The sequence below is a fragment of the Opisthocomus hoazin genome, chromosome 18 (genome assembly GCF_030867145.1).
Source record: "Opisthocomus hoazin isolate bOpiHoa1 chromosome 18, bOpiHoa1.hap1, whole genome shotgun sequence".
NCBI lineage: Eukaryota > Metazoa > Chordata > Aves > Opisthocomiformes > Opisthocomidae > Opisthocomus > Opisthocomus hoazin.
The window spans coordinates 713,491-738,802 of NC_134431.1; the positions used below are offsets into that span (position 1 = coordinate 713,491).

At 62.8% G+C, this 25,312-nt stretch overlaps 1 protein-coding gene across 6 annotated transcripts in view; it reads left to right on the top strand.

The window, feature by feature from the left end:
- The window catches only part of CHD6 (chromodomain helicase DNA binding protein 6), a 95,541-nt gene that overhangs the window by 23,586 nt on the left and 46,643 nt on the right, over positions 1-25,312 (top strand). For all 6 annotated transcript variants that reach the window (XM_075438910.1, XM_075438915.1, XM_075438913.1 and 3 more), the window contains exons 2-3: positions 18,159-18,658; positions 25,145-25,283. In XM_075438910.1, coding sequence (XP_075295025.1) covers positions 18,192-18,658; positions 25,145-25,283 — 606 coding nt within the window. In that variant the 5' untranslated portion in view covers positions 18,159-18,191. The remainder of the gene's footprint in view (positions 1-18,158; positions 18,659-25,144; positions 25,284-25,312) is intronic.

The window sequence follows — 25,312 nt, forward strand, 5'->3', positions numbered from 1 at the left end:
CTCTTGGCAGCTGCCAGGGACTTTTGCAGCCCCTTTCCAGCCCCACTCCAGCTGCAGCTCTGGACTTTGTTTTTCTCAGCATTACCCCAGCTCTAATCGTGTGGCTGAACGTTGGACGAGGTCATCCCTGTGGAAGGTTTCTGCAAGCCCAGGTCTTTTAGCAGCTCCAGCTTTCTTCTAGTGAGCCTTTTCCAGCCCCTCTTGAACTGCAGCTTTTGGCTTTCTCTCAACCTTAACCTCAGTCTCACATCTGAACCCCAGAGGAGGGCTGCCGGGGGAGTCTGCTCCCAGGCCAGGGGCTTTGGCAGCTCCCACCACTTTGGCAGTGCTTTCGCAGCCCCCCTGCCCCTGGCTGGCTGTGCACCCAGAGGCCCCTCTCCCCGGGCTTGCCAGTGCTGCGGAGCCCAGCTGAGGTGAGCCGGGGTTCCTTTCCTGGTACCTTCACATTTTATGTGCAAATTTCTGGAATATTTTTTTTTTCAAGTCAGAGAACTGCGATTTCAAAGTCGAGCAGCCAGAGGGGATGGTGCAGTATGAACTCGCTTCCCTTTTTCCCTTCCCTTCCCGTTCCCCCTCGAGGGACGGCACAGCAGCCGTGCCGTCTCCCGTCTGCAGGGCTGAAGGCTGCGGGTGCCAGCCCAGACAGGCTGCTCCTTCCCAGTTTTTTGGATCCAAGCTTTGGATATGGATTCTGGCGTTGGTGCTAGCACGCAGCACTGGTGGGCAAGGGTTTTCCCATATAACGGCCGCCTACAGAAGTTCATTAATAGTGCTGGTGCAGCCTTCACTGGCATTTTCAGGCTTTTTACTGCTTCCATCAATGTCCTTTGAACATTGTCATGAGATGTGAGGTGATGTGGTTGAAATGCAACCAAGGCCATTGGCACCCCAGACCCGGGGCTCCCGGAGAGGGGCAGAGGTGCTGGTCTGTGGGGTGGGGAGCAGAGGCTCCGGCCGCTGCCCAGGCGTGCGAGCAGCAGTGCCCGGAGCTGGCATCACACGCTGTCAGGGGCGTCTTTATGGGCACAGCTGATTTTGCAGCCTATAAAGTAGTTTTAGGGCTCTCGGGTGGCTTTTAAAGGTGGCCTGCAAAGATTTCACAGAAAAGAAGCCGACAGCAGGTTGCTGGGTTCCCATGGCGGGGGGTGCGAGCAGCGAGGCCGGCGCTCGCCCGGGCTGTCCCCTGGAGCGTGGCCAGCCGTGCCGCGTCCCCTCGCCCGGGGCTGGGCTGCAGCGGCCCAAGAGGAGCCGTGCTCTCTGCCAGGCGCCAGCATTGTGCTGCTGGTGGAAAATCTGCATGTTTGATATTTTCCTGGTGTGAAACTGCGGCCTCTGAGCCTGGAAAATTGTTTCAAAAGAGCAAGCCTGAGGTTTAAAGCCGCTTGGAAACCCTTTCCTTTTCTTGGGAAAAACAAGACCTGGAGCGCTGTGTCCAGTTCTGGGCTCCCCAGTTCAAGAAAGATGAGGAGCTACTGGAGAGAGTCCAGCGGAGGGCTACGAGGATGAGGAGGGGACTGGAGCATCTCTCCTACGAGGAGAGGCTGAGGGAGCTGGGCTTGTTCAGCCTGGAGAAGAGAAGGCTGAGAGGGGACCTTAGAAATGCCTCTAAATATCTGCAGGGTCGGGGTCAGGAGGACGGGGCCAGACTCTTTCCAGTGGTGCCCAGCGACAGGACAAGGGGCAACGGGCACAACCTGAAGCAGAGGAAGCTCCAGCTGAACCCAAGGAAGAACTTCTTCCCTCTGAGGGGGACGGAGCCCTGGCCCAGGCTGCCCAGGGAGGCTGTGGAGTCTCCTTCTCTGGAGATATTCCAGCCCCGCCTGGCCGCGGTGCTGTGCCCCCTGCTCTGGGTGACCCTGCTTGGGCAGGGGTTGGGCTGGGGGACCCACAGAGGGCCCTGCCAACCCCTGCCATGCTGTGATTCTGTGACAGAGCGTACCAAGCTGCAAGCCCTCCCTCCGGCCCGGCTGGGTGGCTAGTGCCCAGCTTGCCCTGCCGCTGCTCTCCCCAGACCAGCCATGCTCCCACAAAGCTGGAAGTAGTTGGTGCTTCCCATCCCTGGGGCGATTATTTGATCCTCCGCAGCTGAGCTGAGCTATTCTCGGCGCTAACAGCTGGCCTGGGCAGGGTCCCGGCCTGGGGGCTGAGCGCCCCGGAACCCGGGCTGGGTTTCGGATGGAGCCCGGACCATGAGCTGTCTGTTGCCCGGCGAGTGGCCGGCTCCAGCAGTGCCCGGTTCGCAGCCCTCGGCGCAGGGCAGCCCGTGGCGGGGCCCGCTCCTGCGGCACACTCGTCTGTGCTGCCTGGAGACCTGTGGTTCCCAGCGTGAGCTGGGTGTTTGAGTGGACTTCGTGCAGAGCTCGCTGTCGCCGTCGTACAAGGTGAGGAGACGAGTCTTAGAAACCGTGTGTTCTTCTGCGGTGACATTAGACACCGTCGCTGCCGGAGGCGAGGTTATGGGGGCTGACACGTGGCTGGTGTCTCTGTGGCAGGTCCGTGCGCCCCGGCTGCGGCTCCGGCGTTTCCCTCCGCGTTGCTCCTAGCCGGGAGGCTGGGAGGTGTGCGTTTCGGCAGGCGTCTTCCCAGGCAGGCTGAAGCAGCAGAACAATGCTGCTGCGGTGGTTACAGACCGCTAGTTATGCAGTATGTAAATCAAATTAATATTAGAGAACATTGTTTGAGGCTTTGTCGCCTTTAGAGTTTCATAACCTGGCCAAAAATACGCTTATCCCGTTAAACTGGGGGGCTCCTTTGGGTTGTGACTTTGAGAGTGCTGTGGGACACGTGTGAGGTTATCTGAGACCTGTTGGGGGGGTGAAGGGGGACCCTGAAGAGCTGCGTGTTTGAGCGCTGTTCACCGGTTGCAGGCACGCTAGCATTGCAGCTCTTGTTGCAAACCACATACTGGGAATTCTTTGGTGTCCCGTGGCGGTTTGTCTTCGAGACTTCCTGCTCCCAGCACTGTGACTCGCAGCATTTCTCGGAGCGCTGCGGTCACAGCGGTGTTGCAGGGTTTCTCCGCGTGCCATCGCGGTGGCCGTGCGGGAGATGCTGTGAGCGGGTGCCCGTGGGGACGCTGGGGCACCCTCGGAGGGTTCTGCCACAGGCGCCTGTCGCCCTGCTGTTGGCCCCACCGCTTCTCAGGCTGGGTGGCAACAGTGATACTTAGGACACGGTCAGGGCTTTGGGTGGCTGTGGGCCCGTGAGCTAAGTCTGCCAGGTCAGTCTGACCTTGCAGTAACTCCTCCGGCTGGGTCAGACTCGCAGAGGGGCTGTGAAGCGTTCTGCTGGCTTGGACCTGCTCTGGGCAGGCAGCGAGGCTGGGGACGTGCTTCTTGGGGCTTGGTAAAAAAAAGAGCCAGGGGTGCTTTCTGGCTGGGGTGTGGCTTGGAGGAAAAAGGCTGGAATCTCTGCTTGGTGGGGCTGGCCGCAGGGAGCTGGCTGGGCACCTCCTCTGGGCAGTGCGGCGAGGTGAGAGGCGGTGGCAGGCTGTCCCCGCGTCCCCGGTGCTGGACAGATGGAGCGGAGAGGAGCTCTTCCTTGCCCGAGCCGTCCCCAGCCGCCTGGGTTGGCCCCGGTTGCTCTCAGTCACGCCAGCGCTTGCAGGCGTCAGACGTGCCGTGAAATCGCTGGTCACCCCGAGCGCAGTTTTGCCTTGGATTTTCCTGGAGGAGGAGGGCAGAAAGGGCGAGTGCCGCATGATTTTCAGCTTCAGCCCTCTCTGGCTTCAGGGGGGCCTCCCTCAAAGCACAGCCCCAGGCGTGCGGAGCAGCGGCAGGGAGCCGGGGTCCAGCTGCGTGCGGCAGCCCTCCTGGCGTGTGCAGTCTGGGGCTGCCTGCCTGCTCTTTGTAACCCCCTATACAGGACATAAATATAATATAAAATAATAGGAAGAGAGAAGCAAGATAGGTGCAGAAAGCCAAGCTTCCCGTCCCAGCGCTGGCCTCACGGGAGCTCGGGGGAGAGCTGCGAGCGGAGGCTCTCCGGAGCGCAGAGGAACAGGGACGTGCTGTGTGCGACATACGGACGGCCCCGACAGCAGCTTTGGCGGCTGGAAGATGTCTGGGGAGAGGGAGCGCGCACCCAGGCTCGAACATCAGCTGGGCAGTGGGTTTCAAGGGAACGTGGTGGTTTAAAACAACGCAGGACGGTGGGGGGTAACTGCAGCCCGTGTGGACTTGCCTTCCCGAAGCGGTTTGATCCTGTCGAGGTACTGTGTGAGCACCTACCGCTTCGTTTCCACGCTGCAGAGCTGTTCCCGAGCCGGGAAGGATGTGTTGCCTGTGTAGCTGTAAAATCCTTGCCTGGCGTGTGGGAGACTGTGCAGAGGGTGCCCTGAGCACCCTCAGCTCGCCAGTGTGTTTGCAGGAGTGCGCTCTGCCGTGGGGTGCTGGGAGGGACCCGTGGGGTGCCCAGAACAGCGGTGGGAAGGGACTGCAGGAGCTGGGCAGAGTGGGACCCCGAGGAGCTGGGGTGGCCGGCTCTCGTGAGCAAGCTGGTCCTGCCGGCTGTGCGTCCTGCGTGCCAGGACCCCGTGCTTGGGGTCTGCGGAAGTACCTTTGCTGCTGTGCTCAGGGATGAATCCAGCTGCTGCTTGGGTTCTGTGCGCTTGGTGCCTGCTCCCACCACGTGCAGAAGTCCTTGGTGTTCTGCATGCGTTGCCCGGCTCGGGCATCAGTCGTGGATTGCACTGGAGGGCGGGCGCACAAGTCTGCCTAGTGTTTGCTTGGAGCTGGATCTTCAGCAGGTGGTGCTGAGCAAGCAAGAAACTGGATGTGGAGACGTGCTGCGTGGCAGAAGGTTTGGAAAGGCACTTTGGCTTTTGCGCCAGGACCCTTCTCTCCTTCTGAGATGCAACAGGACGTCGGCAGCGGCAGTCTGCCTTTCCACCAGGTACAACCCTGAGAGCATCGCCAGCAGCGGCCCGTCTGCGACGGGCTTGTCCTCGGCAGTGCCCGGGGCTGCGCGTGGTGGTGCTGAGAGGCAGTCCTGGCACGCAGCCTCCCCGGGCTGCTGTGGTCTCCAAACGGCGTCCACCTTTGTCTCTGCTAACCGGAGGAGCTAACGTGCTGCGTGAGTACCGGGCAGCACGCTGCGGCTCTTCGCAGGCTCCAGCTCGGGTGCCGCGCCAGCGCTGTGGCTAACCCGGGCCAAGCGGACTAGCTCACGCGTGCCTTGGGCGTATCCCTGTTGCCGCTGTGGAGCTTTATTCCTCTTCCTTCGGACGTTGACCTCTTCCCCCAAACTTGGCTGGTGTGTTTCTGGGATCTAGCCCAGGAGAAGATCTGTCTCTTCACAGGTCGACTAGTCTGGGCCACTGTGGCTTCTCCTTGCCTTTGCTCTCAGCTCCTTTTCAATGCCCCGTTTTCTCCTCTGCCTGAAGACCATCCCGAGAAGATCTCCCATTTCTGAGGGAAAACAGAGGGGAACCACTCCACAGGGACGTGCGCTGATGGAGCTGTGTGTACACATGAGGTAGATGACGGCTCCCTGCAGCGAGCTGTGGTTGCTTTCACGGAGCGCTGGTGTGGAGTTGTGTTGGGGGCTGCGTGGTGGGACCGGAACCGGGAATCGGCCCGACTGTGGGAGCACGAGCTGTGTGTTAGCGGGCTTTGGCCTCTGGACTGGGAAAATCAGTCCTCCAGCTGTGGGAAGGCTGGTTGAAGGGGAAGAGCACACGGTCACTGCGTCGTCTTGGGTTGGTGTTGGCTCAGATGTGGAACTTCTGATGGTGCTTTTGGCTTGCTGCAGCTCCTGGAGGAGCCCAGGCAGGAGCCAGAGGAAACACTGGCACGGTGTAAACTCGGTCTGGTGCAGGGATGTCCTGTGCTTTCAGAACAATCAAAGAAATCCAAAGGAGGAGGATAATAACCTGATGTGCCCCAAATTGTGTAACTGGAAACGTCATTGCTAGCAGCAGATGCTTTGTAGAGGCCGTGCCACAGCGAGCTGGTCTGCTCGGGGAGAGGGACAAACCCCAGCCTTCAGCACTGCTTTGCTTGTCTCTCGAAACGCGACAAGACAGCTCCCAAGGGCACGGTCAGCCTGCCAGCGCCGTGTGCCGGGCTGGCCTGCAGGGCCTGGCGCTGGGGGTTTCAGTGGGGACGGTACCGCGACCTCGTGAAGGAGGACAAGGGGCAACGGGCACAAACTGAAGCAGAGGAAGTTCCAGCTGAACCCGAGGAAGAACTTCTTCCCTCTGAGGGTGCCGGAGCCCTGGCCCAGGCTGCCCAGGGAGGCTGTGGAGTCTCCTTCTCTGGAGATATTCCAGCCCCGCCTGGCCGCGGTGCTGTGCAGCCTGCTGTGGGTGACCCTGCTTGGGCAGGGGGTTGGGCTGGGTGACCCACAGAGGGCCCTGCCAACCCCTGCCCTGCTGGGACTCTGTGATCCCCTCTGCCTGCAGCCCGGCGAGGGGTGGGCGGCCAGACAGCTGAGCGGGCAGCCGGCCCTTCGCCTGCCCCAGCGCTGCTCCAGCGCCTGCCAGCGTGGCTCTCCCCGCTTGCCCCGTCCTCATCCCCCTGGCAGCTCCTCCTCGGAGCAGCACTCGCAGTCCGGCTCAAGCTCCTGCACCCTCTCCTTGTCCCTTGCTGCTGCCATCGCCGCTCGGCAGAGGCTGGTTGGTCTTCTGCTTCGCTCTGCTGCCGCAGGGCTGGCAGCACCCGCCGCGTCTCGGGGTGCCCGGGGTGGGCTGGGGCTTGGGGGGTGCAGAGCGTCTCCGCTAGCTCCGGGCACGCTGCTGCGTGCTGGGCCTGCGGCTGCAAGGCTGCTCTGGCTCGGCGGGGTGCGTGTGGTCGGGCTCCTTGCCGTGGCTCGGCGGAGCAGATGGCCCCGAGCTCGTCCCTGAGAGCTTTTCACTCCGGCGGCTTCGTTGCTCTGAGCGGTACTGGAGTCGGCTGAGCCTCTCGGAGGGGCCATGTGGAAGGGTGGAGTAGCTCTGGTTCGCCAGTCTCTTTATTGTGAATTTGTTTTGTGTTGTGTCTTGCAGAAATAACACTCATCCCAGATTTCATGATAATGAAAATACAGAAAAAAGACAAGCAGGTTTGTGACCCTCTCTCCTTCTCCCAACTCAGCTGGCAAGTGCTGGGGACCATGTCCTGTCTGTGAACCGTTGGAGCTGATGTGTGGTGGGAGGGGGACCGGGGGGGCCCTGCGTTTCTAGACAGGGCTGCAGCTCCGCACGTCAGAATTTGAGCGGAGCTGCAGCCGAGAGCCGGTGAGTCTGAGGCAGGCAGTTGAGCAAGGTGGGGTTTGTCGTCAGTAGCGGAAATGCTCTCGATTTGGTTCTGTCCCCGTGGAGCAGCAGCCCTTCTTTTCCCTCCGAGTCGCGAGTGTTGGTGCTTGTCTGAATCTCATCACGTTTACATTGCGGAATCGCGTGTCTGCTGCGATTACTGCTAACGCCACGCTGCTCCAGGGCCAACGCAGCGTCTGCGGGGCGGTGAGACCTGGGCCCGGGAGCCTTCCCTTGCTCGGAGCAAATCCCACCAAGCTGCCATTTCTGGATCGCCGCGTCGGATCGTAACTGCCTGCTGCTCGCGGAGGAGAGCGAGGAGCCAGCCTGCGTTAACCGCGTGCGGAGCAAGACCCTGGGGCTCTGATCGGGGGAGAGGCCCCGTTACACGCGGGGAGGCTCGCTCCGCCTGCCGGGGTGAGATACGGCCGGAGGCGTGAAACCAGCCGGTCCGTCCTGAGCTCATTGGTGTCTGTGCTGCGTTCAATGGGAACCCACGGAACTGAACACGGAGCTGAGGGACGAATCTGTTGGAGGGCGCGAGCTGGTGCCGTTTCTAGCCAGCTCTGAGACAGCGTCCTCGTGCTGCTCCGCGCAGCTGCAGATCGCAGCGTCGTGGCGGGCTGATGGGGAGGAGGAAGGGAGGGAAGGGTTGGGAAAGGCAACGGTACTGTTAGGAGCTGGCAGCAAGCCGAAGGCCGCGGCCGTAGGAAGGTGTGCGGACAGAGCACCGCTGCTGTGGGTTTGTCGGGGTGTCCTGAAGGCGCTGTGGAGCAGCAGAGCCGGCCTCAAGGGGAGGAGGAGGAGGGAGCGCGGCGGGTCTTGCGTACCAGCACTGCTGGATCGCTCCTGCCAGGGCAGGGAGAGGGCCTGGAGGAGAGCAGGGTGCTTTGAGCGTGGGTGGGTGATCCCTCTGCTCTGGTAGCAAAGCCAGGGTAAGAAATTCCCACCACTCTGTTGGAGCAATACGGCAGGTTTGGCTGGTCTGGAAAGGGGGTTGCTGAAACGGCGTGGGTTTCAAGCACAGTGAAACCATCCTCCCCCAGCGTCTGGAGGGTTCAGAGGACTCGGCTGCCCGGGTGTCTTGTGTAACTGCCCCTGCAGATAGAGGCTGGGGTGCCAGTGTGAGCAAGGAGGGGTAGGGGTCGAGCTGCTCGTCCCCTGAGCTCTCTGAACCGGCAGCCGTATAGGACAATCCCTGCAGTGCCATGGCTGCAGCGTTCCTGGGGTCAGCAGCCCTGCAGGGGCTGTGCCGGGGTGTCCCCGGAGGAGCCCGGGCAGCAGTCAGACGTGCTGCTGGGAGCTCAGTGTTGGGAGGAAAGCCTGGCCAGGCAGGGCTGCTGGGGGGCTCTGCGTTCCCAGGCGATGTGGTGAAGGGGGTGGCTGCTCCCCGAGGGGGGGGGCTCTCAGCCGTACTCTGCAAAGCCGGCTGAGCAGCGTTGGAGGCAAAACCCGTGAGAGGTGCCGTTCCGCGTCCCCCTGCACACCTGAGCCCACGAGCCCCCACACCTGGTGAACAGACCCCGTACGGCACCAAGGAGGGCTGCTGCCTTCAGAAGCCCATTGAGCGGTCTCTCTGGAGAAGATGAGGTGCCTGTGTGGTCCCCAGGGCTCGCAAGGGCCACGCGTCGCTCACCTGCAGAAGCTCCCTCTTGGTCATCGTGTAGGTTCAGGCCCATGGGTACGAAGGCTGGCAAAACGCTGGCACCCTTCGCGTGGGTGAGGGGTGGCAGGAGAGCTGTCAGCTTCCTCTGGGAATGGGTTGTGGATGTGCTGTCCCCCAAGTCCCTGGCTGCCCTGAGCAAGTGCCTTGTCCTGCCCACGTCCACCGCCAGTGGATCACGAAGCCTGGGCCGGGGGTCTCGCAGCAGGCTGGCCTGGGAGCCGCTCCGCTCCGTGCCCCCGTGGGGCCCCGCAGCGGCACTGGCGTGGCTTGGCGTGCGGGGCACTGCCAGCTGGTGCACCAGATGAGGGGCTGTGGTTTGCGCAGGCAGGGTCTGTGTCTGCACGACTCTTCGTCCTTAGTAATGCATGAAAATCTGGTGGGTTTGTCACCAAGCTGTGACTAACTCGTGAAACCTGTCTCTTCCCTCGTGACTTACAAGGCTTCATGCCAGGGCGCCTTGTCTGCTGGTGGAGGTGGGACAGGGGTGCCGAGCTGCCCCAGGGAGCAGTGACAAGCCGTGCGTTTTCTTTGAGGGCTTCAGCAACGCCATCGTTCCCTGGGCTGCTGCTCCCATCTGTGTCCTGCTCCTCCCAGGGCACTGAATGGTCTTCTGCTCCTGCCTATTTCTGCCGAGCTCTGGCTTGTTCAATAACCTGAGAAGAACTGAACTACAATAAATGCAGTTATCCTGCAGCGCCTGTAAATCTCCGTATTCTACAGCCGTGGAAACGCTCCCATCCTGCACAGGCTGTCAGAGCCGGGCGGCGTTGCTCGCGGCTTGGAGAGCGAGGGCGTGGGAAGCCCTGTGACCCCGTAGCTCCCCCTGCTCCTGGAGGGCTCTGCTGACTTTTCAGCCTGGGCTTGGAGGCGGTGGGAATGGCCGCGTCCCCGGCGGTGGGTGGCCAGCGGCGTGGGGAGCAGGCGCGCAGGCCCCGGGAGTGTCTGTGGGAGCTCTGCTTGCCTTCGCTCCAAGCAGTTGCTTAAAATGAAGGGTTTTTCCTGAATTTTATGGGTCTGTTGAAGTGAAGCGTGAGCTTTGATGTCTCGCCTGCTGCGGAGTCCTGACAGCAGTGGGAGCCGGTGCGGGGGAGCGGGGTTCCCAGCCAGAGGGCACTGGTGGCTCTGTCCCAGGCTGTGGCCGTGGGCTCCTGGCCCAGCTTGGGCTTTTTTTGTCCTGATGAGGCTGTCGGGTGTGAGGACCCTTGGTGCTGGGTGCGCGGAGGAGTTGTGCCCTGCCGGGCAGCGTGTGGGCACCGGCTTCGGTAAGGATGGGGGGCAGGGGGGCAGTGAGCTCCGGGGTGCTCTGCTCCTCCGCCCGCAGCCAGCAGCGCTGCTCCTGGTCCTTGCGGACCGCGGTCCCCAGGGCTCCTTGCCCTGCTCCCGCTCGTGGCAGCACGCTGCTGCGCCGGCCATCCTCTTCCCGTGCTCTTTCCCTGCCTTCCCTCCCGCGCTGCCGGAGAGGACGAAGTGGGGAGGACAGCCTGGCCGGCCCGCCGTGCCCTGTGCCGGGGCGATGGAGACGCGCGTGCCCGCTGCCGGGGCGGGCTCGGTCGCAGGACGGAGCTGCCCGGCCGTCGTTGTTGAGGACTGCATCTTGGTGGAGCATCTCGGGAACGGAGCCAGGCCCCACCTCCGTCACGCACGTCCCGTGGCGACTGCAGAGCCTGCTCGGAGACATGACGGAGGGTGGCACTTGTGTATTTTTAGCTTCTGCTGCATTGCATTAGGAGCTGGAAACGAGGGGTGTGGACACGCAGCGACGGGAGCACAACAGCCCATGCTGTGCGCGGCACCGGCGGGGACTGCAGCTGCCGGAGAGGGCGGCTCAGCCGCCCGCTGAAGCGCCGTGTGCGGGAGAAGCTGCCTTTTCCACGCCCGTCACGGGGCTCTGCAGCCGGCGGCGCAGACAGACGGGGCCGGTGGCTGCCGGCGTGACCGTCTCGGAGGCAGAGCTGTGTGATGGTGCCCGTCTCAGGGTGCTGGCGTGGCCGCAGCCTGGCTGGTGGCTTCGGTCAGGGCCGCGGGGGAAGCCGAGCTGTGGGCGGGCAGCCCCTGGACGTCAGCCTCTGCCCAAGGAGCGTGGACAGCTTTGATGACCGCTGCAGTCAGTCCCTGTGGACGCTCCATGTGCAGGACAGGTCTCTGCGGGGTTGGAGCCGTGCCCCAGGCCCAACGGCAGGGCTGCTGCAGGGGCTGCGGGAGGGCCCAGCATGGCGTGGGGCTGGCACTTCCATGGCAGACGGCGTGCGGTCGCGCTGCCTGGTGCGAGCATGCTGTGTGGCTGTCACCTCAGCCTGGTGGCCAGGGGAGCTGGCTCTGCTCTTGGCAGTGACCATGAGAAGGGCGCAGCCGTGGCCTCCGCGCAGGACGGAGCTGCCATGCGGACCCTGAGGCGGTGGCAGAGCTTTGCCCTGCTGGGAACACCATGCTCTTGGTGGAGGGGGGGAAAGCCTGCAGGGCTCAGAGCAGGACCCTGAGACGTGGGGTGGGTGTCAGGCTGTTGCTTCTTTCTTCGTGTGGAACTGCAGGGTTTGGGTGTGGATCCGGAGCGATGCTGCCTGGCGAGGAGGCTCCAGCAGTGCCGACGCAGCATCCACGTCATCCCTGTCAGGTCAGACCTCCCAGCAGTGCTGGGCTGAGGCTTCGGCCACTCGGGCCCAGGGGAGCCTTGCTCCACTCCCGCCTCGCCGGGTATCGCGTGGGAAGGGCGTACGCTGTGGTGGTTTTGCCCCAGCCAGCAACTGAGCGCCATGCGGCCACTCGCTCGCTGCTCGCCGCGTGGTGGGATGGGGAGGAGAATCGGAAGGAAAAGGTCGAACTGCCCGGCTGGGATAAAGCCCCCGGCTGTGCCCCCTCCCAGCCTCTTGTGAAAATTAGCTCTGCCCAGCCAAAACTAGGACAGCTGCGTAGTTGGTGCCACCTTCATGGGGCAGAAGGTGACACTGGGCTGCCCAGCCGTGGGGTGGGAGCCCGGCAGCGCTGGAGGCAGGGAGGGTGCGGTGGCCTCGCGGGCCGTGGAGGGAGTGGGGCTCTGGGTGTGCGATGGTTCCCTCCTGGCTGGGCACGAGGTGCGGGGTCTCCCCGTACAGCCAACCCGTCCCCTTCTGCTGTGCCTCTCCCAGGTGCTTGGGCTCTCTGTTCTCGTGCCTTCACCCAAAGGTGCCTCTGTTCTCCATTCTCACTGTCTCCTTAGGACTCTCATCCCATAACGTCCTAGCGTCACCGTGGCCGCCTGTCCCAGCGTCACCGTGGCCGCCTGTCCCAGCGTCACCGTGGCCGCCTGTCCCAGCGTCACCATGGCCACCTGTCCCAGCCGCCCTGTCCCCAGTTCCCTCGCTCCTCCCCTCTCGCCTTCTCTCTGCAGTTTCTGTCCCCCTCGTGCCCCCTCTCCGCGGTTCCCGTTGCAGGTACCTGGTGCCGGCCGGGCGAGGGCTCGGGCTCGGACCCGGCTCGGGCTGGCGCGTGCTCTGGGCGGCTGTGGGGGGAATGCTCCAAAGCTCCCTGTGCACGCGCCGAGCGGGGTTTATCCTGCTCCTGCGGGTCCCTGCGAGCCCGGCTCCGTGCGTGCTGGGGGGCTCGCGGAGGGGCAGGGGCAGCAGCCGGGGCGTCCGGCAGGCTCTGCGCGCCGGGAGAGCCGAGGGAGCCCCGCAGGGCCCGCGCCCGCAGCCGCTCTGCCTCCGGCTCCTGGTGACGCTTTCCCCTGCGTCCTGAATGGGAGCCGGGAGGGCGAGTCGGGCTGGGACTGTAAATGAAGCGAAACAATCTGGAGCTCAGGAAACACCCCATTACGGCCCACCCTAACCTTGACTTTGCCCTCTGAGGGGGTCGTGCTCTCTGTTAGCCTTCACGGCTCTCTGGGGAGGCTTCAAACGTTTTTTTTTTCCCCTGACCTTCTCTTTGACAGTAGTTGGATGCATGGAACGTGCTTCAGCTGCTGCCGAGGGGCTTGCTTTCCTGTATAAAATGTAATTTATAGAAGGTTCCTCTGGGAACAAAAAAAATGTACAAACGTTACATAAAAGTGTGTTCTGAAAATGTAAAATTGTTACAGTCATCACCAGGAGAATGCTGGTTGAGAGGCAGTGCAGGGGCACAGCTGGAAGGAGAAGCAGCGTCCTGGGCGTGTGGAGGCCCCAGCGGTGCAGAGCTGGGCATCGCCACCGCTGCCTGGCACCTAGCGTTTACACCCCCCCAGTTACCCCACAAACAGCAGACCTGCGTGGCTGCATGGGCAGGTGAGAAGATGTGTAGAAGAGGCTGTTCAATCGCAAATGATGTTTTTCTTTAGTTAAAAAAAACAGCAGTAAGAAAAAGGATGCATATTCTGGGGATTTAGAAGTAAACCTGTAACAAGGCAGGACTAAACAGATTTTTAGGAACCACTTGCTAAAGACATGGTGTCTAATAGTATCTTTTTTCCCAAGTATCTCAGGGCTAAAAAGCCTTTGAGAGGAGTCACAGGTAGAGAAGCGATTGAGGTGTCCGGTGAGTGCTGGTGGAAACGGGGCGGTGGCAGCAGAGCTCGGCCGGGAAGGCTCCCAGCCCTGAGCCGTCCCGGCGCCAGACGCCTCGCAGAGCTGCCCGTAAACTGAAGGGTTTGATGAAGAGATTTTTGAGCAAAGTAGCACCAGCCGCTGGGCTTTGATGGCATCTGCTCCAGAACTGTAAAGGAGCCTGATGAGGCGTTGGGAATCGCTAATAAATAGCGTAAGGCCCGTCGTTTATCAGGGCCACATCCATGGAAAGGGAGGTGAAGCAAATGTAGGATTGAAGGCCAGTAGGTTTACTTGGGTGTTGGGTAAATCATTAGGAACTTTAATAAACACTTTGTCTGTGAAAATACTGCCCTGGTGAATAGTCAGCATGGCTTTTGTGATGTGCTGGGGATTTTAAAGATGGTCAGATCGCAGGAGTGAGCTTGGTCTGGGCTGGTACAGTGCTTATGGGCTCCCCAGCAGCTGCTGAGGAAGTTGCTTGTGGAATGCTTCTAAAGAAGTTCAGCATTGTCCTGGTAAGAGGTCTTTCTGTCAATTAGTGGCTGGTTAACGAACAGGAAGCAAACTACAGGAAAAATGTCTCTGGTTTCATGGCACGGAGCAGGGGAGAAGGCGCCAGGTGATTCCATCTGAAGTGGAAATGGGATCTGGAGAGTTGAAGAAAAGGCTTAAGATGTGCCGAGTAGTGGCTACAGGGGAACCGGCCATCCGCGTCGCTTCGCTCGGGGCTCCTGGAGGAGGCTGTGAGACGCTGGCAGGGAGTTTGGCGTCTGCCCGCAGGTTGTCCCAGAGGCCCGTTCCGCGGTCCCGAGAAGGAGAAGGAGCAGAGCAGAAGCCCTTGCCGATACTGCGTGCTGTCCTTCTGCCACGCCAGAGCTGATGGGGTTGGAAGAGGGGCAGAGAAGGGTAAGGCGGATCGTCTGAGAGCTGGCCCAGCCTGCCTGCAAGGAGGGTGGCTTGTCACCTGTGCCTTGGCGGGGCCAGGAGAGCTCTGCAGGGGCAGGATGCGATGGAGAATGGCAAAACGGCGAGTGGGACAGAGGGGGTGGCGAGGAGAGCCGCCTTCGGACTGTCACACCTTGAGGACTAGAAGCCACTTAGAACGGCAGCACGATTTAACAAAATCGGTGGGGATTTCCCGTACCGTAGCGGTTTGTGGTACTGAGTGGTGCCGGGTGTGGTGGTGCCCGTGGTCCCAGGTGGGTTCGTGCGGCTGGATGCAGTCGGGCACGGTGTGCTCCTGCCTGCCGCAAAGGACCGGCCGGGCTGCCGCAGGCGGGCTGCGAGCGTGCTTGGAAGCCGCGCAGGAGCACGGAGAACGCTGGCACTGCTTCCTCAGGCTTTTCCTGTTGATGAGAAGCCAGGATAAACTGAACCTCATCAAGGGGAAGTAGGAAGAGCCCATTGCCTGGCTCGCAGCAGCGTGTCGAGCTCTGACTGGCACCCGCCTGGCTGCGGTGCTGTGCAGCCTGCTCTGGGTGACCCTGCTTGGGCAGGGGGTTGGGCTGGGGGACCCACAGAGGGCCCTGCCAGCCCCTGCCATGCTGAGGTTCTGTGACTGCAGATTTGTACTCGGCAGCACAGTCCTGTGTGGATGGCAGGAGCTGCCGTGGACTTGCGGGAGCAAGACGTGGAGCCTTTTCCCCTCGAGACAAACGAAGCGGTCTCGGGTGCCGAAGGGTTTCTGGGGCTGGCAGTCCCTTGCCCGCAGTCGGTGTGGAGGAGCCTGGTTTCCCTGCCCCTGCGTGCTTCTGCTGCCTGTGCAAAGAGCTGCTCAGTCCCACAGGCCGGTGTTTGATGGCCCTTTCATGGCAGGGCCTGTGCCAGGAGCTTCTGGCTGCTCCAGCTGCTGACCAGTACCAACAGACCCAGCAGACTGCAACGTCTGGTGCCCACGGGGCATCCCACGGCACAGTGCTGGCGCTGCTGGATCTGGGGGCCTGGAGCGCAGCCTGGGAGGGGTGCTGGGGTGGGCACGGCCTCATCTAGAGTACTGTGTCCAGTTCTGGGCTCCCCAGTTCAAGAAAGATGAGGAGCTGCTGGAGAGAGTCCAGCGGAGGGCTGCGAGGATGATGAGGGGACTGCAGCATCTCTCCTATGAGGAGAGGCTGAGGGAGCTGGGCTTGTTCAGCCTGGAGAAGAGAAGGCTGAGAGGGGACCTTAGAAATGCCTCTAAGTATCTGCAGGGTGGGGGTCAGGAGGACGGGGCCAGACTCTTTCCAGTGGTGCCCAGTGACAGGACAAGGGGCAACGGGCACAAACTGAAGCAGAGGAAGCTCCAGCTGAACCCGAGGAAGAACTTCTTCCCTCTGAGGGTGCCGGAGCCCTGGCCCAGGCTGCCCAGGGAGGCTGTGGAGTCTCCTTCTCTGGAGATATTCCAGCCCCGCCTGGCCGCGGTGCTGTGCAGCCTGCTCTGGGTGACCCTGCTTGGGCAGGGGGCTGGGCTGGGTGACCCACAGAGGGCCCTGCCAGCCCCGAACACTCTGTGATTCTGTGCTCCCATCGCAGTAGGCTTGCCTAGAGCCTGGAGGGGCTGTTGGCAGCCGGGAGGTGATGCAGGGGGAGCAGAAGGACTGCTTGCATTTTCACAAACCTTCTGGCAGCTCGTGGCTGTTTCTGTAAAGCATTCAACCTTCCGTTGCAGCAGGGCTCGTGGCAGGCTGGGGTGTCTTCATCAGCGGTCACTGAGATGCGCTTTCCCGCCTGCCTGAGCGGCACAACGCAAGCGCGAGGCGGACCCCACCAAGCTGACGGTGCGTGGGACCTGCCGGGGCTCCGTCGCCTGGGCTGGAGCCGTAGCTGCAGACAGCAGAGGGGGCAGGGGGGAGCTTTGGACCACTTGGCTGGTGTGCCATGGTGGAAATCATGAGCCTGTTTCGGCCCACCCTGTTCCACGCTGGTTTTCTGGGAATTGCCGGTGCACGCAACAGGAGGGACCCACGTCGCTGTGCCTGGCCGTCGTGGCTCGGCTCCCCCAGGCCCAGGCTGCCGGGGACGGAGCTGCTCCAGGCGCTCAGCACCGCTCCCAGTCCGGTCCGGTGGGGGAGCCGGGGTATCCCTCTGCGGCAGGGCGGGTGACGTCGCCCGCTCCTGGATGGCACCAGCACTGCGGCACCCAGACGTGCTGCTCGTTGGGTGGCCTGCCTGGAAGCGGGCACTCGCTCGCCAAACGCGGGGCTGCAAGCTGTGGCTGGGAAGGAGTAGTTCACCCTCCTGCTGCGCAAGGATGCTGGAGATTGTCTTTCCGTCTGGTATCTGCACTTGGCTGCTGTTCGGCGCAGAAGCAGAAGGAGATCCAGACTCTTGGGGGTCTGGGAGCTTTGTAGCTAATCCAGTAAATTGTTCCAGCTGATCCTCAGCTTGCAAGATTTTAGGAATGCAGAGGCTGGGCCCGATCCTGTCGCTCAGCCTGTGGGCTCAGAGGCAGCGTCTGCAGTGCTGGTTTTCTCTGCCCCGAGTTGCTCGGGCGCAGTGTGGTGGCTCGTCCGTGTGACGGGACGGGTGCTCTACCCGTCGCGGGTCGCCGGCGCAGACGGGCAGCGGGGCCGGGGCAGAGCGCTGGAGGCGGCTGCCGGGGCAGAGTGCTGGTGCAGCCCGGCCGGGGCCAGGCGTGCCGGCAGCCCCGCTCACGGTGGCTGCAGGGGCACGCAGGGGCTTGTCCCCTTGGCAGCTCCTTCCATTTAACGCTTCCTAGAGTCAGAAATGCGAGCATGCGGACTGCCCCGCGCCTGGCTCCGGTCCTCAGCCTGTGCGCTCTCAGTGTCTGTGTCCTCTCCCGCAGCTCCGGGGTCTCTGAAGAGCCGGGTGGTGCCAGGGCTCCGCGGGGCCTTGCTGCCCGAGACGCCGGCTCCTCAGCACCGGGGAGGTGGCTGTGAAGGGACCAGCACCCTTGGCCCGGGGCAGCGGTGGGTGCAGGATGCCGGGGCGAGCACAGCCGCCATCCCCACAGGCACCCCTCTGCCCCGGGCCACCCCGGCCACCCACCAGCCACCCCACAGCTGCTCCAAGGAGGTGCCACCTCCGGGCTGGCGAGATGGGCCTGGCAGGGACTCAGCCCCACGCCTTGTGTCGTGGGACAGCCACCAAACAGCCACCAGCAGGACCATGTCGCCAGCTCCAGTCACGCTGTGGGGCTGACTTGCCAGCCCCACGGCTGTGAGCCAGCCCGGGCACGGCCGCAGCTTCCCTCTGGTCGTGGCCGTGCGTCGGAAGGAGGAGTTAATCGGGTGGCCGTGGGTGGACAGTTTGCCCTCTCCTGTGCAGGCTGTGGGGTTGGCTGACCCGGTGCGGGGCCAGAGGAGCAGCTCAGAGAGCCTAGGGAGCTGCCTGGGCGCCCGGCGCGGTGAGCTCCCGGCAGTGCCGCGAGGGATCGGTGCTGGCGTGGCCGCAGCCACGGTCACGGGCAGGGGGTGGCGAGGGCGCGTGGGTCGCTCCGGGTCTCAGCAGAATGGGATGTGGGGAGTGCCAGGGGGCACGGCGCAGCGGCAGCCACCTCCGCTCTGGACCCGCGTGGGCTGGCGGGCAGCCGAACGGCCTCTCCAACCTGGCGGCCCCCGTTGGGTGGGGAAGGGGGGTCCTCCCCTTTGAGCTGCGTCCGTGTGTGTAGTCGTTAGCCGTGGGCCCCCGCGTCTCGAGGGACGTTGTCCGCGCTGCGCCCGGGTGATGGGAGCCTCGCTGGGGCCGCGGTTCGCCCTGCACGCAGCGCCTGCGCTGTCTGTACGTGGCAGCTGCTTCACACGCCGCCTTTCTGTTCTCTCTGCAGCCGCCAAGCTTCGAAGCGCTGAGCTGCTCCCCGATGTCGGCTGCCTGGGAGTGCAGGGCGCAGGACCCCTTTGCCAGCAGCGAGGAGCAGGACGAGGTGTCCCGCGAGGTGACGATGACGGCCACGGACGCGGGCGGACAGTGCCAGTGCCCGGAGGAGGAGCCCGACGGGGCTCCCCAGAAGCGGACGAGCACCCAGAATGGGATGCAGGACAGCGGGGGCGGGGGCACGGGGGTGAAGAAGAAACGGAAGAAAAAGGATCTGGGAGAGCAGGAAGGGGGAGAAAAAGCAGCCGTGGAGGTGAAACCAAAGAGGAGGAGAGAGCCTAAAGAACCAAAAGAGCCTAAAAAGGCTAAGGAGCCCAAGAAGCCGAAGGAGCCCAAGCAGAGGGAGGTGGCCAAGAAGCCCCGGAAACCTCGGGAACCCAAAGTCCCCAAGGAGCCTAAAGACAAGAGGAGCGGCTGTGAGCCTGGCCCCAGATCAAGACCCCGGAAGAGCAGGTGGGTGGTGGCGTGACCTTGTCTCTGTGCCTGGTGTGGACGCGGCGGTGGGCTCCTTTGGCCGAGAGCTGTGCTGGGCCACCGCGTCGCAGGGTACGCGGGCTTCTCGTGCTGGGCGAGCCGGTCAGGAGGCCGGGGTGAGCTCTCCGGCCACGCAGAGACAGCACAGGCAGGTGCCCTCTTGGCGTGAGGCCCTGTGAGAGCCCAGATCCAGAAGAGGACCGCAGCGTCGCGGTCTCTGCTTGGCCTGGCCTTTGTGCCTCTGGTCCTGGGGGCCAGGGACCCGAGGGAGCTGTCTCACGGGACAGCGAGGTGCTGTGTGGCAGAGCCTGCCTTGCCTGTGCTGGAGCAAGAGGGCATGTGGGTGAGACAGACCTCGCCCTGGGCTGTCTGTGCAGGCAAGGCTCCCCGCGGGCCTGCCCTCGGCCCTCGGCCCGGGTTTGCGAGGATGGTGGAGCACGTGCCATCTCCTCTGTCTCGTGGGCGGCAGGACCTGTCCCTCCGCCGCGGCTGCGGAGCTGTGCTGGCAGCCGAGGCCGGCAGCGGGGGGAGGCCGGAGGACTCCCTCGTAGCGCACAGCCCAGCGCCGCTGCCTCTGGTGATTCCTCGTCCTTTAATTAACAGGCTGATTGGCCAGAAGCGCTGATTTCTTAGCCCTGGTTTCTTTTTACGTGGGAATGTGTGCAGATAGCAGAGCAGGTCTTGGCAGTACCAGCGTCGTTCCGTTTACTGCCGTGGGCTGGTGAGAGCAAGTGCTTCTGGGGAGCCCGGTCCAAAGCAGGGCTGTCAACTGGAGCTGGGCCCACCTCGGGTACTGGAAATTATCCATAGGATGAATATATTTCTACTGTTAACAGGATTAGTACAAGAGCCAGCTGGGAATTTTTCAGCAAAACCTTTCTTTCTTGGAGAACACCAGCTTGGTGGAGCTTCTTGAGGGCACTTTCCTGGAAGTGGTCACCAGGATGGGCATCCCAGGCTGTGGGAGATCTCCCACCTCCCTCCCGCCGTGGCTGCCCGCAGGACACGGGTGCGGGGCGAGGACCAAGCCCCGGGTCTTCCGCAGCCCTGCTCCCTCAGCGCTCGCCGACGGCCGGGTCCTGCAGAGGCCAGGGCTGCAGGGCAGGTGCCGGGTGGGCGGCAGTGCCCGTGGTGTGGGCTGGTGGGGAGCAGAAGGTGTGGGGTAGCCAGGCTTGGCGGGAAGCTCAGCAGGGCGAGAGCTGGGCGTAGTGTCCCCGACGGGTCCCTCAGCTGTGCAGCGCTGTCACTTCTGATCCCCCTCCATCCTGGGGCTCTGCACAGGAGGAATCCAAGGCCCTGCTCAGTCAGGGCCGACGAGCCAGAGCAGATGCGGATGGGCAGATGAAGCGGACTGGTGCCAGGGGGGTGAGGGAGGGGCTCCTCAAGGCCTCGAGGAGGGCTGCAGCGGAGGGGCTGCAGGTGAAGAGGGAAGGACAGGGGCTACAGGCAGGGAAGAGAAGGATGCGGCCCGTGTAAAGGCAGCACTGGGCACGGAAGAGGATCCTGGGATGAGGGATGCCACTAGCAGCCTGTCCTGGTGACACATCCGCTCCACCAGTAAGAAAATGCTATATGGGCAGTTCAGAGAGGTCCACCCCTGCGATGGGACCTTTGGGGCCAGACCAAAGCAGGAGAATCACAGGATCCCAGCATGGCAGGGGTTGGCAGGGCCCTCTGTGGGTCACCCAGCCCAGCCCCCTGCCCAAGCAGGGTCACCCAGAGCAGGCTGCACAGCACCGCGGCCAGGCGGGGCTGGAATATCTCCAGAGAAGGAGACTCCACAGCCTCCCTGGGCAGCCTGGGCCAGGGCTCCGTCACCCTCAGAGGGAAGAAGTTCTTCCTCGGGTTCAGCTGGAGCTTCCTCTGCTTCAGTTTGTGCCCGTTGCCCCTTGTCCTGTCGCTGGGCACCACTGGAAAGAGTCTGGCCCCGTCCTCCTGACCCCCACCCTGCAGATATTTGTAGGCATTTCTAAGGTCCCCTCTCAGCCTTCTCTTCTCCAGGCTGAACAAGCCCAGCTCCCTCAGCCTCTCCTCGTAGGAGAGATGCTCCAGTCCCCTCCTCATCCTCGTAGCCCTCCACTGGACTCTCTCCAGTAGCTCCTCACCTTTTTTGAAGTGGGGAGCCCAGAGCTGGACGCAGTGCTCCAGATGGGGCCTCACTGGACTGTGGAGGCTTGGGCTCCTGGAGGTACTCATGGCTCTTGTCCAGGAGCTCGTTGCCGCCCTGGCAGGACCCTTAGCTGCCAGCGGTGACTTCCCAGGGCGCTAGAAGCAGCCCATGACAGTGTGACCTGCCGTGGGTAGCTGGTGGGCAGGTCGCTCTGCTAGGCGTGGGGGTGGGGTAACCCCAGCCGTAGAGCTGGAGACCCTGATCCCTCCTGCAAGGACACGGCAGGCTCTGGGGGTACCAGGAGGGGGGCAAAGGGGAACCTGCTTGCTGTGCTGGGAGCCCTGGTGAAGAGGTCACTTTGTGCAAAAAAGACCAATTAATACAACTCGGTAACACATCGTGTGGCCAGAAGGAACCATGTGTGGGAGTCCGGGAGTGCCGCAGAGCTCAGTGCGTTCCTGATGCCCTGTCCCCGCGGGGCTGAGCCTGTGGTGCTTCCTCCTGCTCACCTGCACCTTCCAGAGGACCTAGGTCCACCTCTGCTGCGTGGAGAGTCCAACCCGTGGGTCCTCCTTGCAGCTTGCCCCCTCTGCAGCCCCTCTTCGAGCCTCTTCTCGGGCTGTAGCCTCAGACGCCGGGTCAGCCGCCAGCAGACCCCCTCGGGAGGAGCGGCGGGGGCACCCGTGGGTGTCAGGGTGGAAGCTCTGCCGGGAGCAGGGCTGTGCGTCTGTCCCGCTGCGCCCGCTGCCCGGGACGGAGGCGGGGGGGACCCGGGGCCCCGGCAGCGCGGGAGGGAAGGCGAGCGGCAGGCAGGGTGAGCACTGCCTGCGCGCGGGGCGATTGCGGGGAGCCCGCGGAGTGGCGGATAATGGTGGCGTAATTTCTTCTAAATTGTTTCTAATCATAGCCAGCTACTGGCTCACGAATGAAGCAGCTGTTAATTGCGGCGTACGCATCAATATCTCGGGAGTTCCTGCTCGGGTGGAAGCAGCGCTCGCAGAGCGTTTCCAGGGCCTCCGATGAAGCGCGCGTGCGCAGTCAGGGCGTTTTTGGCCTGAACAGCGGGGTTTTAGCGGCTCAGTTTTTGCCGGTCCCAGGCAAGCAGTGATTTTTCTCATGAAACCGGGGTAGAACCTCGACGTGGCTTTGAAAGTAACTGCTCCTCTGCGCTGTGCAGGCCTGGGCTGTGGAGGGGATGGGTGGCGGGGCTGTGGAGGGGATGGGTGGCGGGGCTGTGGGTGAGGAAGGGGACATTGCTCAGCCCAGGGACAGGCGCCAGCTCTTTGAGATCTTTCCCTTAACCGTGTTCCTTGCGGAGGGTAAGGATGGGCAGGCGCGTTGGGAGTGTTGGTTCGCAGCCTGGTGCCTCCTGGGCACGTGCCATGACGCAGGCAGGTTGTGGTGGGTGCTGGTGCCGTGGTGGGACAGGTGGCCCTGACCCCGAGGGCATGCCACGGGGCTGGGCTGTGTCTTTCACAGAATCACAGATACACAGAGTGTTCGGGGTTGGCAGGGACCTCTGTGGGTCCCCCAGCCCAACCCCCTGCCCAAGCAGGGTCACCCACAGCAGGGGGCACAGCACCACGGCCAGGCGGGGCTGGAATATCTCCAGAGAAGGAGACTCCAGAACCTCCCTGGGCAGCCTGGGCCAGGGCTCCGTCACCCTCAGAGGGAAGAAGTTCTTCCTCGGGTTCAGCTGGAGCTTCCTCTGCTTCAGTTTGTGCCCGTTGCCCCTTGTCCTGTCGCTGGGCACCACTGGAAAGAGTCTGGCCCCATCCTCCTGACCCCCACCCTGCAGGTATTTATCAGCATTTCTAAGGTCCCCTCTCAGCCTTCTCTTCTCCAGGCTGATCGAGAGCAGCTCTGCTGAGAGGGACTTGGGGGTACTGACAGACGAAAGGCTGGACACGAGCCGGCAATGTGCGCTGGCAGCCCAGAGGGCCAACCGTGTCCTGGGCTGCATCAGGAGAAGCGTGGCCAGCAGGTCGAGAGAGGTGATTCTGCCCCTCTGTTCTGCTCTGGTGAGACCTCACCTGGAGTCCTGCGTTCAGCTCTGGAGGCCTCAGTACAAGAAGGACATGGAGCTGTTGGAGCGGGTCCAAAGGAGGGCTACAGAAATGATCCGAGGGCTGGAGCACCTCTCCTGTGAGGACAGGCTGAGAGAGTTGGGCTTGTTCAGCCTGGAGAAGAGAAGGCTGCGGGGAGACCTGATTGCAGCCTTTCAGTACTTAAAGGGAGCCGACAGGAAAGATGGGGACAATCTGTTCAGTAGAGACAGCAGTGACAGGACGAGGGGTGATGGTTTTAAACTAAAACAGGGTAGGTTCAGGCTGGATAGAAGGAAGAAATTCTTTACAATGAGGGCGGTGAAACACTGGAACGGGTTGCCCAGAGAGGTGGTGGAGGCCCCATCCCTGGAAACATTCAAGACCAGGTTGGACAGGGCTCTGAGCAACCTGATCTCGTTAGAGGTGTCCCTGCTCGCTGCGGGGGGGTTGGACTAGATGACCTCTGGGGGTCCCTTCCAACCCAAAACTTTCTATGATTCTAAGAAGCCCAGCTCCCTCAGCCTCTCCTCGTAGGGGAGATGCTCCAGTCCCCTCCTCATCCTCGTAGCCCTCTGCTGGACTCTCTCCAGTAGCTCCTTGTCTTTCTTGAACTGGGGAGCCCAGAACTGGGCACAGCACTGCAGATGGGGCCTCACCAGGGCAGAGTAGAGGGGGAGGAGAACCTCCCTCGCCCTGCTGACCACACTCCTCCTAATGCACCCCAGGAGACCATTCGCTTTCTTGGCAGCCAGGGCACACTTCTGGCTCCTGGTCAACCTGTCATTCCCCAGCGCACCCAGGTCCCTCTCCACAGAGCTGCTCTCCAGCAGGTCCTCCCCAGCCTGTACTGGTGCATGGGGTTGTTCCTCCCCATGGTCCCCAGGTGCAGGACCCTGCCCTTGCCCTTGTTGAACCTCATCAGGTTCCTCTCTGCCCAACTCTCCAGCCCATCCAGGTCACGCTGAATGGCAGCACAGCCTGCCAGTGTGTCCACCACACCTCCCAGTTTGGTGTCATCAGCAGACTTGCTGAGGGTACACTCTAACTCTTCATCCAGGTCATTGATGAAGAAGTAGAACAGGACTGGGCCCAGTACTGACCCCTGGGGGACACCACTGGTTACCGGCCTCCAACCAGACTCAGCGCCACTGATGACAACCCTCTGAGCTCTGCCATTCAGCCAGTTCTCAAGACGTCTTTGCACGTCCTGTGTTGGTGGGAAGGTGGTGGCGTTCACCAGGAGCAGGGCCCAAATCCCCTCCGCGACTTGAGCATGGAGGGCAGTTGCCTGGTGGGACCGAGCCTCCCGGCAGGCCCTGGGAGGCGGCGGTGGGCATCATGGTGGGCCGTTGCGCCGGTGGGAGTCTGGGCCCTGCGTCCTCCCGGGTCTGTGGCCATCACAGGGCTTGCCTCCCTCCGGCTGAAGGCACAGGCCAGCCCCTGCTCAGCTGCCATCTCGGGACGGGATCAGTGCTGTGGCTGAAGGAAGACAAACCCCAAGCTGGAGCAGCTACTGCCTCAGCGCTGGTCTCAGGCTTTACTGGGGTCTGGAGGGCTCTGCAGCGCAGGCGGGAGGTGGCCGGCAGGATGGCCAGCGCTTCTCAGGCTGGGCTGGAAGGTTGGTCTCCGGGCTGCTGGGACACGGGTTGCCTCTGGAGCTGCTGAACTGTATTCCCGGCTCCCGTCGACGCGGGATGTGTTTGTGAGCGCTCTGCTCAGAGCAGACTCCTGGTTGCCCAGGCCCACTGGGGTCGGCGGTGGGGAGATCCTCCTTGCGCCTGCGCTGGAGGTGGGTCCCTGTCTCGGTCTCCTGGCTGGGGCAGAGGACCTGCCTTCGTGGTGGAGACTTCGTGGTCCGAGGAAGGGGGCACCCCGCACGGAGGGGAGAGGCTGGCCTGGTTCCTCCCGGCTCATCGCGCGCCCAAGCCACTGTCCAGAGCGTCCTGACCTCCCGCGTCTGGGCTCCCCGTGCTGAAGGAGCAGTGGGGGCTGGCCACCAGCTGAACCCCGTCTCCTGCAGCCCCTGTGGGCCTGTTCCCCTGGCCGGTGCGAGCCCCTAGCCCCTTTCTGCCCCACACCAGGCCAGGGTGGTGGGCCCTTTCATCCCAGTGTGCTGGAATTGGATGGAGAAACACTTGATGGCAATTCATGTGCATCGCGAACTGGGGATCCCCAGTGCTGGGGGAGGCCCCAGGAGCCTTGAGCTCCCTCTGGGTGGTCCGGTGGGAGCAGAGCCCTGTGTGGGTGCCTGCAGGCACTCCCCGGGGATCCCTAGGACAAGATCTAACTGTCAGTCTGTCTTGGCAGCAAGGACACCCCTGTGGAGAAGAAGAAGAAAGGGAAGAGGAAAAATGAGATACCAGTGGACAGTTTGGATCTGGATCAGGATCTGCTGAGCCCGTCCGTGCAGAGCCCGGAGGAGTCGGCGGAGTCAGCCGACAGCCAGGTATGTCCAGAGCCCTCGCTGGCTGCTGG